This window comes from Parus major, chromosome 2 (assembly GCF_001522545.3).
Source record: "Parus major isolate Abel chromosome 2, Parus_major1.1, whole genome shotgun sequence".
In the NCBI taxonomy this organism is placed as follows: domain Eukaryota; kingdom Metazoa; phylum Chordata; class Aves; order Passeriformes; family Paridae; genus Parus; species Parus major.
In genome coordinates this window covers 1,288,085-1,304,296 of record NC_031769.1, presented here as the reverse complement: position 1 = coordinate 1,304,296, position 16,212 = coordinate 1,288,085, and the positions used below count along the sequence as shown (strand labels likewise).

The window sequence follows — 16,212 nt, the reverse complement described above, 5'->3', positions numbered from 1 at the left end:
CTTACAACATAATTAAACATATCAATTAACTCCCTAACAGTAACAACTTTAATTAACCTCCCAAGTTCAAGAAAAAAGATCCTTTATAACAAAAGTTCAGTGAATTTGTCCTGTTCAAAACTAGAAAAGTGCTGCATCTCTCCAGACTAAAAGAGTGGGGGTGTTCATGTTGACATTTCAAAAACAAGTGTTACCTATTTTAAGTAAAAACTGCCACTTAGGATGCCAGCCTTTGTCATCACATCTTCCTGGCTGAGGTGAAAGTGACCTTCATGTCAAAGTTTCAATGTGATCAGCTATCAGGTGTCAATTTATCATCCTGCCAACTTTTATTGGTATTTTAATACATTAGTTAACTATATCAGCTCTATTGACAAACCCCCTTTTTATTTCCTCTTTTACGAGGAAGTTAGCAGAGGAGGGAATATAAAGTAGGTTAGAAGAAAGACCTATTGAACTGAGCTTAGAAATGGGTAAGTATACCCATAAATTAAAATGTTGGTTCTTAATCTGGAATAACTCATGCCAGTAAAACCATTAAAAAAAGGTACTGTAAGTAATTAAAATAGATCTGCTGGACAACCTTTTCTATTTCTACAATATTCACTCTAGCTTTCACTTACTAACTAAAATATTTAACTGTTATAATGTTTCCATAGGGATTAAAAGTGAGTTGATATTCCTGTTTTGCTTTGGAATCAGAATTAGTTGCAGTTAAAATTACAATTTATTTCTGGCGTAAGGCACAAAGACCTGTGTGAGAGACACCATGCATGCACCTGTTCCCTGTGTTCTGCAAGGACATGAGAACTATTGCTCGAGGTCATGCCAGCAGTATCTGCAAGTCATGCCTTTCAGTATCTGCAGTAGCCCAAGGCAGAGCATTCCAGAACATCAACAGGCAATGTGGGAGGAAGAACCTCCTTCTGCTCATTTGGAACCTGCCACAATTGAGTTTCATTTGATGCCATTTCCCTGCACTGCCGCAGTGGGCAGGCATTCCCTAGGCACCTTTGACATATGTTTCACAGGTTTTTGTCATCCCTTTCTTAATAATTTTCTCTTCCAGCCTGACTGTGAACAATTAGACTGATTATCAAATAAATATCTCTTTCAACCTACTCTGTTTTGAGATGGTAGAATACCTGCTCTACTTACAGCAAAACTGATACTTTGGAAAAGCAGAAACCACAGAGCAAAAACTCTGTTCAGCTTTAGCTGAACCATTATATTTTTAACTGCTTATATGCTTTCTCAAAATGTTAGTATCAGCAGAATAATAAAAGAAACACAAGCACAAAGAGCAAGCATTATCCTGGATACATCAAGAATTGACAACTTGCAGAGTAAGGAGCAGCGAGGCAGTGAACGCAAATCTTTGGACGCAACAAAACACCTCAATGTTTTTTCCTGTTCTGCACGTATTAAAAGATTCCTCAATGCCTTGCCTGAAGAAATTAATCACGGTGTGCTGCAGTCAATTAAAAATTCTGGACTGAGAAAGTAGTTTCTTTAATGCCAAGTTCCACCAGAGTCAGTTCATGAAGCCCCAGGGCACATGGTGAAGTAGGGAGAGGCCTACAGAGTCCTTAAGATACAGCCTATACAACACAGGTGATACAACCTTTCCAGCTGGTACTAGACTGGGGATCTAACAAAATTTCTAGGAAGTTTGTAAAAACAGCAGAAACCCCCAATAAACATTGTTATTCCACACTTTTACATCTTTTATCACCTGCAAGTGTCCATTCCTATAACCAAACTGGATGTTAAATATTTTAAGATGCTAAAAAGCACAAACACTTTAAAATCATCCAAAGACAAAACTGCATCTACTTCCTTGAACTATGAATGGCTGGAGGGTGGGAGAGCATTTGATAGAAGAATTCTACTTGCTGTGTTTGTCTTCTTCTCTATGGTCACAGCAAAGATGGGATTTTGGGCTAGATCAAAGGCTCACTCAGGCCAGTTTTGGCAGCTCTCACAGTCTTTTGCTTTCTCACCCTACTAATGGAATAATCTTTTGCAGGCACGATAGTGCTTATATGATAAGGATCTGTGCAGCCTGCCTTATTCCTTGCATGGTTTAACCTAACTGAAAAGCTCATAGTCCCATGCAGGTCTACACTCTTCTCCTAAAGTTCTAACTATAAATGCGAAAAGAGTATTTCAATATTTAAATAGTGCATTCTGGCCTTTATATAGTTGAAGAAACTCTAGAAAGCACCTAGCAGAAGCAGCATCCTGTCAGCCAAGGTTTTGAAGCATATATAGTTAGTTATACTTAGAATTCCATGAATGACTGAAAGAGATTACTATTAACATTAGTAAGACAGTGTCTTTCTTGAGGCTGAGGTTGTTTATCTATCTATTATGAAAATTCATATGTTTCAAACTTTTAAAGATTAGTAAAAAGTAATTATTACTAAATTGTGCATTTTTATTCTTGATTTCCACAAGTGGTTTTTTATCAATGGTGACCAAAAAATGGCCAACTTGTGAGTGGGGGCAGTGAGGACAGTGTGGAAGGAATGGCATGATGGGAGAGTCTCACAATTTCCTTGTAGAAGCAGCACAGTGTGGGGGCTGCACCACACCTGCCCGTAAACAGATGTGCATGGCATGTGAGACAGAATCAGAAACCAAGGAACAGGTGCAACACTAGAAATTTTGGGATATGAGCAACATCTTTAGATAGCTTCTATGGCTGTCACAGTAAGACAGCTTGGAGGGCAATGACAGCAGTCAGCAGCGTGGGAAAGCAATGAGGAAGCCTTCTGCAAGATGAGCAGCAGAAGGAAAGCTAAGGGAAAACTCAGGTCTGGGTCCGGCTCTGCCACTCGTGTCAAAAGCCACAGAGAAGGCTCCACGTTGTCTTTGGCTCCATTGCTCCTGGCTGAGTCCTGTCCTCAGGCCTCCCAGGGTCCTGAGCCCAAGTCAGTGAGGGCAGCAGGGCTGGACAGAGGGACCCTGAGGGGCCCCAGAAACACAATGGCACTTCAGCATGGTAAAGGTCAGCACAGGAAAAGCTCTGCTCCTGGGATAGAATGACATCATGCAGGGGGACAGGTTGGCAGGAGAGGACTCGGGGGCCCTGATGGACAGACAACAAGTGCAAGAGCAGTCTGTGGGGTAGGGCAGCCACAGCAAAGGTCAGCTGCAAAAGGGGCTGTATTAGCGCAGGTGCTGCCACAAGCCAGCAAAGAGGCTCCTCCTTGCTACGCCACGCCGGTGAAACTGGATCTGGACTGGTGGGCACAGGACCACAAAGATGGGACACTCTGGAGCGAGGCCCACAGAGGCACAGTAGGATGCTGGGGGCTGGAGCAGAGACCTGCCGAGAGAAGCTGCTAGAGCTTCTCCAGCCTGGAGAACAAAAGGGAAAAGGAGATTCCCTGGGAGCATGGGACATATGGACTGGTGAAGCACAGACAGGGCCAGCCTCCCCTTGGAGGTGCATGACATTAGGGTGAGAGGCAACAGAAACTCACTGCAGCATGGGCAATTCACTCCCTAAAAGGAATTGGTTTGTAAAAACACCTCTGACAAAACAAACAAAACACATGATGGCACTTGGAACAGGCTACCAAAAATGCTCTGGAGTGTCCATCCTTGGCTGGAGGTATTCAGAAGCAGTCTGGACAAGGTCCTGAGCAAGCTGATGTAATTCGAACCTGTTTTGTACAACAGCGGGCCTGTAAAATTTGCACAGGTCCTATTGTTGTGCACCTCCAAGGTCCAAATAAAAAATCCAATACATAAAATTTGACCTATTTCAGGCAGGAACAACTGGAGCTGCATTCTTGACTGCCTAACCAGGGCAAACAAAACAGTTTCAGCAATCTTGATTTAAAAAAAAAAAAAAAAAAAAATCACTAATCAATAGAGATCTGTCAGCTTCTTTAGAATTAGGCTACCCTAGAATTTCCATCTTTGAGAGAGGTAACGAAATCCAAGACCTTACTCCCCTGAGCCTGACAAGCTCAATTTGATCCTTAGCCATTTTTTTACTACCTATGGCAGATGGACATAACCCACACAATTCACAGGTATTGCTGAGAACTAGAATTTTTATATCTTAAGTGGCAGTGACTGAAGTCTGACTTGGCAGCTACTGGACAGTTTCCCTGCTGTGAAACTTTACCCTATAGCTTACTGACAAAAGTGTCTCTACTGCTGAGGCTTCTATGGTGGTCAAAGAAAGAAATCTAATGGCTGACACACCTTATAAATCCTAACTGTGCCACCCTGCAACCCTGAAGAGAGAATGGCTTGAGGAGGATTTCTGACTACCACATGGCCAGTAACACAGTCCATTAAAATGGCAAAAGCAATCCGTGTTCTTGGTCCTTCTCTTAGGAGCTGGCAAGCCACTGCTGTCTCAGAGTCTTCCTTCAGGCTGAGCAAGGCTGGCTTTCTTAGTCTTTCCTCATGTGCTGATCCAGTCATTCAGTCAACCTGACAATCATCCACTGACCTCAGGCCAGTTTGACAATGTTTTCCTTGAATTCAGAATCCCAAAACTGGACACAGAGCTCTAGCACTGAGCTAACGAGTACTGAGCAAACAAGGGTAATCAAGTCACTCAATCTGCTGGCTGTGCTCCTGGCCACAGAGTTGTGGATGCTGTTAGTCATCTTTGCTGACAAGGCATACCCCCTGCTCACACTCAGCTCACTGTCCACCAGTGCTGCTTCCCAGCCAGGCAGCCTTTCTCTTCCCCAAGGAAGAACATTTTACTTAGTTGACTTTCATAAAGTTTGTGTTGGTTCATTCCTCCAGCGTGTCCACAAGCATATCAACTGGTTTCCCCACCCAGTGATTGGTGTCATCTGTATATTTTATAAGCAAGCACTGCACTGCCTCCTGCAGTGGCAGAGATGCTGGACTAAATAGCTGCTATGACACATCCCTCAAGTACTCTGATGTCAGGCTCTTCATAGCAATCATTCTCAGCTTCATCATCCAACCAGATGTGGCTGTCAGCCCATTTAGACCAAAATGCCCCCACCTGAATACAAGATGTATGACAGAGTGGCCTTGAAAGGACATCAGCCAGTCCCCTCAGCTCCAGCCTGTTGGGTAGCATGGAGTCATATGGGTCAAGTTTCTCAACTAAATCCTGACCCTATCCCCGTCCACCATCGGCTGTTCCTCTTGGATGTGTTCACTGATCACAGGCCATGAGAAGCATCATTAGTGCAGACTGAACAAAGAAGGCTTTGAGTGCTTCAGACTTATTGTCTCTGTCATCACTGTGTCACCCAGCCCACTCAGCATGGGGCACACCTTTTCCTTGGTCAGTCATTATTACTAGTGCAATTGTAGAAGCTTTTCTTGTCCTTGACGTCCCTTGAAGATCTCAACTACAGCTGAGCTTTGACTTTGTTGATACCATTCCTTGTGTGCCCAGGCAATGTTTCTAAACTCCTCCTTTGTAGCCTCTCCCTTCTGTAGCTTCACTTCTTGTACGTTGCCCTTTGATGATGGGACCACCACTGTGAGTACCCTATTCTGGATTCCTCATAAATCTGCTCATTTTCCTGCATTTAAAACAGGCTGCTCCTAAAGGTCCTTCAAGACCACCCAGCTTCCCTGAGCCACTTTGCCCTTCAGAGGTCCTTCTCAAGGAACCACCCCCTACCAGTTCCCTGGAGAAGCCAAATTCTGCTTGTCTGAAGTCCAGGGCTTGTACTTGACTGCTCTCCTTCCTCATTCCCTGCAAGATCTTGAATTTCTATATTTCACAGTTGTTATATCCAAGGCTACTGCTGATTATCACACTTCTAACCTCTCCCTTCTTACAAGTGAATGGGAGATTCAGGTGTTCCTCACCTCTGGTTGGCTCAGATGGAGAAAGAGGTGGACAACAGCCATGCAGTGACCAAACCACAGTAGGACAGCTATTATGGCATGGGATCTGTGCAGAGAATTCCACATAGTGGTCAGTGAACAGCAGCAGCAAAAATTGGCTAAATATCTGTGTAAAGGAAAATGAAGTAGAGAAGATGAAAAGGGGAGGGACAGGTGTACAAAAACCTGTCAGCACAGCTGGACAAAAAGTACTCAGGAATTTGGGTCTGAGTGAGAACAGCAGCTAATACTAAGAGATAAGCATACCACTGAAGGAGGACAGTTTGCTTATTTCAAAGTTGCACTCTGCTCAGCAAATTATGCAAGAAAAAGCAGAGACAGGCACAGCTAGGGAGCCAGAATGGTTTTCAGCTGAGATTCTTGAATCAGAATGGCTAGGCAAGGAAGCCAAAGAAAGAGAATGGTGGATCACATTCACAGCTCCCTGGGAAAAAATGTTATGACTCAATACTGAAAGAAAATAAGATTGACCAGAAATAATGAGGAGCCAAGGCCTGGAGAGAGAGGTACAATCTGAGGTGCTGTCCCCATACACAGTTTGTGGTCTGAAATGGAGGCACAACTGCTAAACTGGGGTCACAAGGGCAAATTCAGTTCCAGAGATTTAGGTCCCCAGCTATGAATGAAGATGCCTGTGAACTTCTCCAAAACTGAATGAGGGTTTCAGCAACAGTCAAGTGTGAACAAGGGAAAGATCCAGAAGTGAGGAAAATAGGGCGGGATAGAGCCTGCTGGACAGAACTGGAGTTAATGTAAAATACACTATAAAAAATACTAAGCCTTGTTATGCTAGAGTATGTCAATGTGAGCATAACCAAGTCCTCCTGTTTATTAAAATTGCATTTTAGACAAAAGATATGCAGTCAATACAATCAATGTGCATTGACATACAGTAATAAAGGGAACTGCTCCTTAAGACTGAAAAATAGGAGTTGGAACAAGACCTGGCATAGGAAAAAAGTGTTCTTGTACAAAAAGGACAAGTCTGCTAAGAAAACTTAGTAATGATAAATTTGGGTGTCACTGTCATTGCAAGGCAGAGGATAGTAGAGAGAACGTCAGGAAGCTCAGAACTGTATAATGGAGATGGGGTGCAATACAGCACTGCAGTGCACAGGATCATGCCTCAGAGTCTAAATCCTGCTCCAACGTGGGAATTCATTAGTTGCATATGACAGAAAGCAGAAATACTAGAAATACTAGTGGTCACAGAAGGACCAGAGGCTGTATCAATGTGGAAAAGCCATTTAAAAAAACAAAACAAAACAAACCAAAAAAGCACAACAATCCCAATTCACAGTGCTATTTCCAATAGAGCTAAAAATGCAGGAGCAGTATTAGAGCACTGGTGATACTGGCAGTCTGTAATACTATGTATAGTTCTGGTTTCTTGAGAGGCAGATTTAAAAAGGTTTGAAAGACATTCATTTAACCTGGAACAGATAAAGCAAATGACTAAGAGGATTTCAAGACGGGAGCCTCTCTAACTTGGCAAACTAAAAGCACTTCCCTTGCCGAGCCTAGCAAAATTTAAAAAAAAAACCCCAAGCTGCCAGATCAAAAGTATGTCTCAAGTAAGGAACCTGGTCTTGAAGTGGCAGCTGTGTCATGGTTTCCATGACAGAGGGAACCAGGTTTGAAGTGCCAGGATGTCCCATGAAGTTCTCCAATCCAATCTTCCTACGTGCAATACTGCTGAGTTGAACTTTTCATACAATTATATTCCTGCAAAATAAATCCTTCTCAAACAGTTGACTTGGAGCGGCTCAGTGATCCTACCCAACCAGCACTATGCTCCAGGACTATGGCACAGGCTTCAGCAGAGAGCCTGGAAATCCAACAAGAGGTTACCTGTGCCAACTGCCTGAATCACTATCATAGTGAGGAATACTAACAACCCACCTCCTTTCCCACTACAACATAAGATTATTTTCAAGAGTCAAAGGTATTTCGTATCTTCCCCTCTCCAAAGTTCAAAACATAAGCAAGCGTCTGCAAAAGTCTGTGGGTAACAGATGCTGACTGGTTGGAGAACACTCCAGAGGTAGTTCCAGAAAGCTGGAAGTTTTACCCTGTGTTTCACACACATTCCACAGCCACCAGTGCAAATCCCCCACTTGACAGAATAATGATGTGTACAGCATTTCTTCATCCCACAGATGGTGTAAGGGATTTCTGACACACTAACTGTAGCCTAACAGAGTGCTTTAACCGAGACAGAGGTCACATCACTGACACCAGCAGTGCAGCTGCACTGATAAAAACCCCACTGCAGAAGAGACCTCTAGAAAATGCCTTATTACTCCATCAGTTAAAGCTATTGGCTGGCAGCAACAAAGATACTGAAAAGCAAGCATATTTGGTGACAGCATAGTTCTGAAAGCATCTGTAGAGATTTTTGACACACCTATATAAGGCTCTACCTATTAAAGAATTATCATGGACTTTGTAAACAAAGTCAGTGGTCTTCTGCTGGCAAAAATGTTTGATTACCTCTTACACCTTTTAATCTTATAAAGGCAACAGGCAAAATAAAAACCAAAACTAAAAACACTCCCACAACCAACCAACCAACCCAAAACCAAAACCAAAATCATCTTGAAATGGACATATATTTCCAGCAACAACCTCACTATACAGGATGTATCACTGTCTGTGAAAACAGTTTGTGTGGGACAGACAAAACTGACAGTACAAAGAAACTTAGCATTCATTATAAAAAAAGTACAGACCACCAGCAGAGCAGGAATGAGGCTTCAGCACAATTACCAGGGAGGCTGCAAGTAGTTCAAAGGTCTGGGTTTAATAGTAGCTTTCAGGACAGCAACATGAGAGATCTAACGGCTTACATATGAGAGGCTCTGCTTTCAGAAAGTGGCAGGAATAACAAGAGAAGAAGTAATAGTGTAACATCAGGAATACCAAGGTGGGCTCACCTCTTCGGATGACTGGTAGTAGGCACCTGTGAAATGCCACAGAAATTACTTTGCAGCCTGCCAGCAAGTTTGGGCTCCTACTTGCAATGGAGCTGGAAAACTTGCTTGAAAAAAAAGCCAACTTGCTGGAGCTTGAAAAGCATATGGAGGAAAAGGATACACCTGTCCAGGGGATTCTGAGCCCAGAAAAACTACCAGCAGTCAAAGCAACGGAGACTAGGATGTGACAAGGGTGTGTGTTTTGAAGCCTTTAGGGACCAAGCGGGTTCTCGGGAACTGTACTGAAGAGGATAAAGGAAAGGAAAAGTATGGGAATAATGACAGAAGACAGCAGAGAGAAATCCCAATGTTTAGAAAGGAAGCTGAAGACGTAAGTATTGAGGATCAAATATAGGCAGACACCAAAAGCTAGACATATCCCCCAGGGATAAGAAAATTAGTAACTCTCCAGACAATACAGACCCCTCGGATTCTGTTGTTTACACGGGTTCACTTCAGCCCTATGGTGACACAACCACAAAAATCACTACCAGGCAGCTCTACTGGGCCAGAGACCTGAGTCTGAGCCCACCCCCTCAGGTACAGCCATACTCTGGGACCAGGTTTGGCTAGCCTCGAAAAAGGATGAGAAGGATTCTGGAGAGCCGAGGGCCCCAGAGCCGAGCTGCCGCCTGGCACCACGGTCCCTCCAGCAAGCGGCAGTGCTGGCTCGGCTAACCCAGGCACGAGGCCGCACAGGCCGGGCTGCTCCACGCTCCCAGCCCCCAGCCCAGCCCCAGCCTGGCTCTCCAGACTTTCACCCACTGCCTACTTACTTTTTAATTACATTTTTAAACAAAAAGTGAAAGAATTTTCTAAAATTCCTGTAATTATACTAAGATGCTGAACTGATTGTGAAGGGAATAGGAAATGAAAGCGACTCACCCTCTGAGGGAGAATTTTGTCAGCCATCTTCCTCCTCTTGGCACTGTACATTTTTTAAAGAAAAAAACACGTTACCATGGTGACAGATCTAGGAGTAACGAGGCCACCTGCTAAATTATCCTGACATCTCCACATGCTGGTGCACAGCTGTGCATGCATCAGCAAAAGGGTCTCACCCATGCCCAGGACCTTGTACCCCTTCTCTCAGCAGCCTGGGGAGGCAGTTAGGTAAGAACGAATCAGGGCTGTCTGTTACGCATCCTGGAAAGAAGTCTCTAAGTTCTTTGATCATAGCATCATCCATGGTGCAGGGGGGCAATCCATGTGTAAAGTGCACGCAGTGCTGCTAGGTACAGACGAGTGTGCAGAGGACAGTCTCACGTGTGGCGTGCACAGACACACTCCTGTGTGTGTGCACATCTGAGTGGCCAAGTCCTTGCAAATGGCACGTCAACTTGTTCAAACAGACAACGCAATTCAATCATGCCCAAAATTAAGTGCTGAAGAACACACATATATATGTGCGTGTATTTCATATGATGTATGAAAACACACACAAATGCACACCCTTCCTTGTGTACATACACACTTGTTTTACTGTAACACATCTGCATGAGTGATGGACAAATGTAAAAGACCTTACATTTCCACATTTGTTCATCTTTATGAACACACATGGGAAGACATATGTGTGTCTGCAGTGTGTATACGCACTGTGTCCATAGCCATACATAGGCACATGTCTATAGCTATGCTTTTAAAAAGCATACACACTTGTACTTATGTACATAAGAACACAAATGTGTATGTGCCTGAGAAATGGTACTGTCAGGAAGACTGTTTTCAGATTCTAAGAACTCTTCAGGCCTACCAAACCTGTCACCCAGCTTTTTCTAACAGGGCCAAGAGGGAATTCAGGTCCTATTCTTCATCTCTTTAATCTGTGAGGCCTTTATCTTAAGCAAGAGATGAATCACTCCATCTGTGACAGACAAATGGGAGAAAGCAAACCACCTGCTGCCACTCTGCCATGCCACAAGGACACCCCTTCTTACTATCTTCTCGCTGGAAGCCTGTCATCAGCCATGTCCACATAAAAGCTGTTTCCATGCACATTGCAGTGGCATATTCTTTTCCTACGTTTGTTAATTATAAGCCAGGGCTGAAATACCAGATTCTTAAGACTCTTCCTCATCCCCACGTAAGCTAAGGCTGAGGAACTCTTTGTGCTCGGAGGTGCAGAGGGCAGAAAATTCAGTTACACCCAACTTAATAGGTGAACAATATCCCTTTTAAAAAGTGTAGGAAAATTGGGAATGGAATGTTACATGGTGTGAAACTCCAACACCTTCCACAACTCACAAAATCAAATCTGCATTGAAACACTTTCACAGAATCTGGAGGTAAAGGCTGAGCAAGCTCCAGCCTCCCAAAGGGACTGGGATACGCATTACCTGGAACAAACCCACATGCTTGCAAATAAAAAGCAAGAAAAAAAACCAAAGCAACATCCCCAAACAATGAGGATCTCAACCAGTTCTTCAATAGTCTGTTACAAAAATGAGATTTTTGTCTCCACCAAAACTGCTGAGAAAGGAAAAGTGCAACTTTCTTGGCCCGTGCTAGAAAACATGGAACTCATTTACCCCCCAGAACTGGATCCAAGGTGCCAGAAAAGTGTGCTTGAAGAAACAGAATGAGAAATCACAGGGAGGTGGAAATGAAAAAAGGGAAAACATTCAATACATTATCTCAAGGGAAGGCATGGCAGAAGAAACAGAGAAACTGAGTACCCAGGGAACACTGGTGTGAACAGGGCTCAAGGCCATAGAGGTCACTGCTGGGTCCTAAACTAAGAACAGGGGAGGAGAACTTTTTTCTGCGAGTCAGGGCACCAACTTTTAGCAAATACTGTCCTTTAATGCTCCCTGGAAACTAGTTAGTGACTAAAGTTTACGTTAATTATCCAGGAGGGGCAATTTTTCAGGTTATATCCATCCTAGTACCTGAAGGCTGGGCATTTTGTGCAATTTCCTGGAGAACCTTCTGGGAGGTGTTACAGAATGTGCATTTTGGCTGGTAGTGGGCAAGGCCTCCAAGATGCCCATGCACTGCTTGAGCTCACATGCTGCACTCATACTCCTTCTGTGTTCAACCTTTTTCAATTGTACTCTCAAGATCAGTGTCCTTTCCAGATGCATCCCAGACATAAGCATTCCCAAATCTGGCTTGCTGATCCAAGGTATATAACTTGGACAGAGTAGGGCTCCTGAAGAACGGAGATTAGAGAGGTACGTTTTTCCTACAGATGGATTCCCTGACACCACCAGAACACTGCCTGAAAGCTGTATATACATCTATAATGATTCTGTAAAAGGTAGCCCACACAGATGACTGCACCCTATGTGTGTGTGGATCAGACTCAGCACTCAAGACTGATAAGGTCTAATACACTGCAAAAAGAAATTAATTAACTTTTTTTAAGAGAGAATGCGTTGTACAAGGTAGGCATATATCAGAAAGAAATGTGAAATCGCTGTATGAGATATAGAAGTCTCTCTAATTTTATGAAATTACTTCCAGTGCGTATTTATTTACATTATATGTAAAAACACTTGGGACAACTGCAAGTTTTATGACTACTTTTCTGAATGACCATAGTACAAGTATTCACATGACAAACCAAAGTTTCTTCCACTTGTGTCATTGACAAACTTGTTAGCAAGTCAGAAATCAGAGCAGTTATAGAGAACAGGCAACAAATAATACATAATTGTACTGTATTAGAAGAGAACTGTTCATTAATTCTAAAGGCTAAACATACTCAACAGATTTATGGCCTGACAAACCTGAAAAATAAAAGTAGAGTAACTTCAAAACCAGACATCATTAAAGGTCAGTTTGTTCAAGACCATTCACAAATAAAAAAACCCAGAAAATTTACCAGTGTTTTTCCTGCTGAAAAAACTGACAATACATAGATCTTCAATTCTGTCTCATTTGATCTTAAAGGTCTTACCTACTGCTAAATAGGTATCATCTTTCCTTCCTCAAACTGTCCTCCTGTGTTTTCTTTCCAGAACACTCACCTCCTAGCTCGGTTCTGAGTGGCTTGCTGCTGCTGTTGCACCTGCTGCTGCACCTGCTGCTGCTGGACCTGCTGCGGCGCAGTGCGTTTTCTTGTTGTTTCCATCACAGTCTGGGGCATTCCAGGTCGCACAGAGGGGCTTCCGACGTACGGGGGGCCTGGAGGACCCATGGGAGCCCCCTGATGGGGCATTCGAGCTCCCGATGGCATCCCAGGGCGCTGGAGGAAAAGAGAAGCAGAAAGAAAAGCCAGTCTGGTTCCTGTTTCTGCAGCTGCCAAGACATTTGTACATCATGCAACACTGGCCCCAGCAGATTCCCCTTTTGACCATCCTGATAAGCACTAAGCAGCAACACAAAGCACGTAAACTCTGTGACTGGTGTATCTTGGATGTCACGAAGAGGCATTCAGGGATAAAGCAGACAGGAAACAGAGGTGAAATACTAGGCTTGGGAAAACACTCAGTGGTCAGTAGCATATCCAGACCAGGTACAGGTGGAAGCTCTACCTTCAGGCCGAAGAGAACACCTCATGGCAGTGACACACAGTCCAAAGCGGTGCAGCTCACGTGCTGCTCAGGGCTGCGAGCACGCTCCCACCGCACGCGCTGCACCGCGAGCACGCGGCTCTCATCAGCTGCGAGACAGAAACCAGCACAGGCAAAACACCAGCATAAACATTAAGAGCCTTCTACTTCGCCTACACCAGAGAGCAGTGTAAGTTCATAATGCAACAGTAATCCTTTAAGAAAAAGGTCATGTCTCCAATCAAGCCTTTAAAATAAAAAAAGGAATTAAAAAAATAAAATGGATGTGGTAGTTTGTCAGCAGCCCCTGCAGCCACTGTAAAGCCCTGGTATTTATGTTGACTTCTGCATGCTTTTGAGAGACACTGGATCAAATCACAAGCTCAATGCTGCACAAGACACACAGTAAACCAAATTCTAAACTCTTAAAGTTTATAGTCATCGAGGAAAACCACCAGTAAAATAATTACTTCCTGTAAAATGCAATTCAAAACAGAGATGAGCTTAGTCTCATACTGAGAATTATCAATATGTATATGTCCACATATATGCAGAAATACAGACACACACAGACTCTCTAGGTGTTTGAACCAGGATGAGAATAAGAAGTCCTTTGAAAGCTAAGTCCCTCTACAAGGTCTTTTAAGGAAACCAAGAGGCAATGGCATCCATTATTGATACACAATCGGTTAAAGGATAGAAATGAGGCAAAAGTAATTGGTTCTGAAAATAAAAGAAAGGCACATGTAAAATTTTGCTGGGACTTCTCTTTTTCAGTATATTTAAAACAACCTGGAGGAAAAAAAAGAACCAAAAAAAGCCAGGAAAAAAGCAAGGAAGTGAGTAAGTTTGTTGGTAATGCTGAGTTAATCATGCTGGCAAGGATGAAGGCCAGCTTTAAGACCTGCAGAAGGACTTTATGAGACAGAATGAACACTTAAAAGGAAGCTGCAAATGTAGTTCAATACATATTGAACTGAATTACAAAAGGGGAAAAAACAATCAAACAGACAAAGCAATGGGCCCTAAGCTGATTGCTGTCCAGCAGAACCAAAATCTTGTTTAAACTGACACTTCCAGAAAAGTATCTGCTTACTGGTTACTAGAGGTCAAAAAAAGTCATAAAGAAAAGAAGTAAGAGCGGATGGAACAGAAGATACCAGTGGTTCCATGGCCATGGTGTGTCCACAAGGAAAGATCTGTGTGCAGCTCTGGCTCCTGCAGCTCAGTGATGGCAGGGCCGAGCTGAAACAAGGACACAGTAATTCTTAATGTATGGAACTGCATCCATGGAAGTAAATGTAAATATACTGTGACTTTTCATCTGGAAAGAGGTGATACAAGGTGATCTAAAGGGGCAAAGTGCCATCACATACGGCCTGGAGAGAACAGTTGGGTATTGACTGTTCACTGCCCCCCTCTAGAATAATGAGCCCTGGCCATCAGCAGAGGGGTCAGGCTCACAGACCACTGGAGGGGTGAGTCTGTCACACTGTGGGTATCAACCTGTGGAACCCTCTTCCAAAGGGGTGCTAACAACATGGAAGACATATTTGGCTCAACAGCTGCAGACCAAAAAAGTATTTTACTGGAGAAATACACTACTGGACCCCAAAGTGAGATGCGTGCACCCTGAGGGTATGCAAGCCAGTCCACTAGGGGTAGGAAGAAAATATTTAGTGCACAGTCAACACACACACACATATATATATATATATACACATATTTTATTTAAGCTTTATTTCATAATTTCTATTATTTCTAAATATGTAACTATGTATTTTAATAAAACATTATTCAAAAAATAATTTGGACCTGCATCTCCAAATTAACCACCCAGATCGACTATAGCTCCCCAAGCCCCAGCTCAGTGCCCTCCCTGATCATCACAAATCTAAGATATCCTCATGCTTGTATCTATAAAGAAAACTGGAGAAAGGAGAGGAATGGATGATCAACAAAGAACCAATATGGGCTGTAAGTGGCACAGACAGAGAAGCAAGGCAAGAGGTAGAAGAGTCACCAGTGCAGGGATCCAAGCAGGTGAATTCAGCAACTGTTGACATAAGAAAGCAATGGCAGGTATGGCCATGGAGAGAGCAGCAGGCAGACCAACCCTGCAGCTTTGTGCAAAGCTCCAAATGTCTTCTGCCATGAGCCTGGAGCCCCGAGAACAGCTGGAGGGAACAGTGCTCTCTGTTCCTGTGTGCGTGCCCCCACACCCTCTGACCCAGGCAGAAAGAAATGGCCCAGAAAATGCTTCTCTCTTGAGCCTGTATTTAAGATCTGTCATCTGTCAAACCACACATTGTGGCCTCCTTCCAGCAAAGGGCAGACCACCGGGCCAGCTGCTGCCTGTCAGTCAGCTGGGGACATCTGACAGTGATTCAGAAGAGCCTGGATCCTGAGCACAGCCATCTCATGGAGACTGACTGGCCACATGGATGAAACTGAAGGCCCACTTTGGTGCTGCTCTAAAGGATAACTTTGGGATTAACGAATGAAGTCAGCAAGGTACATCAACTGTTAGTCTTGGTGTTATGTCTTTGAATTTCCTTCAGTTTCCTTTGTTAAGCTCTAAAACAGAGAAACACAGCGAAAGCACAAACATGAGAAAAGAGAGGCAGCTTTAGCAAAAGCACATTAGATCTCATCCTTTGACCACCTCATTTCTTCACCTCTGTTCTCATGACCCTACCTCTGATATCACTCATAGATAAAATATTACTCACTGTGCAACTGTGCAACTGTCTTCCTCCTGCAAGCCCACCAGACTCCCAAAGATACAGAAACGCTTCATCTACTTAAACTTTTAGAGAAGAAGAACATACACGCAGTATCTCACCTTATCTAAAAGCTTATTT

The 16,212-nt window shown here is 43.5% G+C and overlaps 1 protein-coding gene across 6 annotated transcripts in view; it reads right to left on the bottom strand.

Annotated features, from left to right (window-relative positions):
- Nucleotides 1-16,212, bottom strand: part of SMARCD3 (SWI/SNF related, matrix associated, actin dependent regulator of chromatin, subfamily d, member 3) — a 78,059-nt gene that overhangs the window by 29,673 nt on the left and 32,174 nt on the right. For all 6 annotated transcript variants that reach the window (XM_015617505.3, XM_015617504.3, XM_033519902.1 and 3 more), the window contains 2 exons: nt 12,824-13,041; nt 9,735-9,777 (listed from right to left, as the gene is read on the bottom strand). In XM_015617505.3, the coding sequence (XP_015472991.1) occupies nt 9,735-9,777; nt 12,824-13,032 (252 nt within the window). In that variant the 5' untranslated portion in view covers nt 13,033-13,041. The remainder of the gene's footprint in view (nt 1-9,734; nt 9,778-12,823; nt 13,042-16,212) is intronic.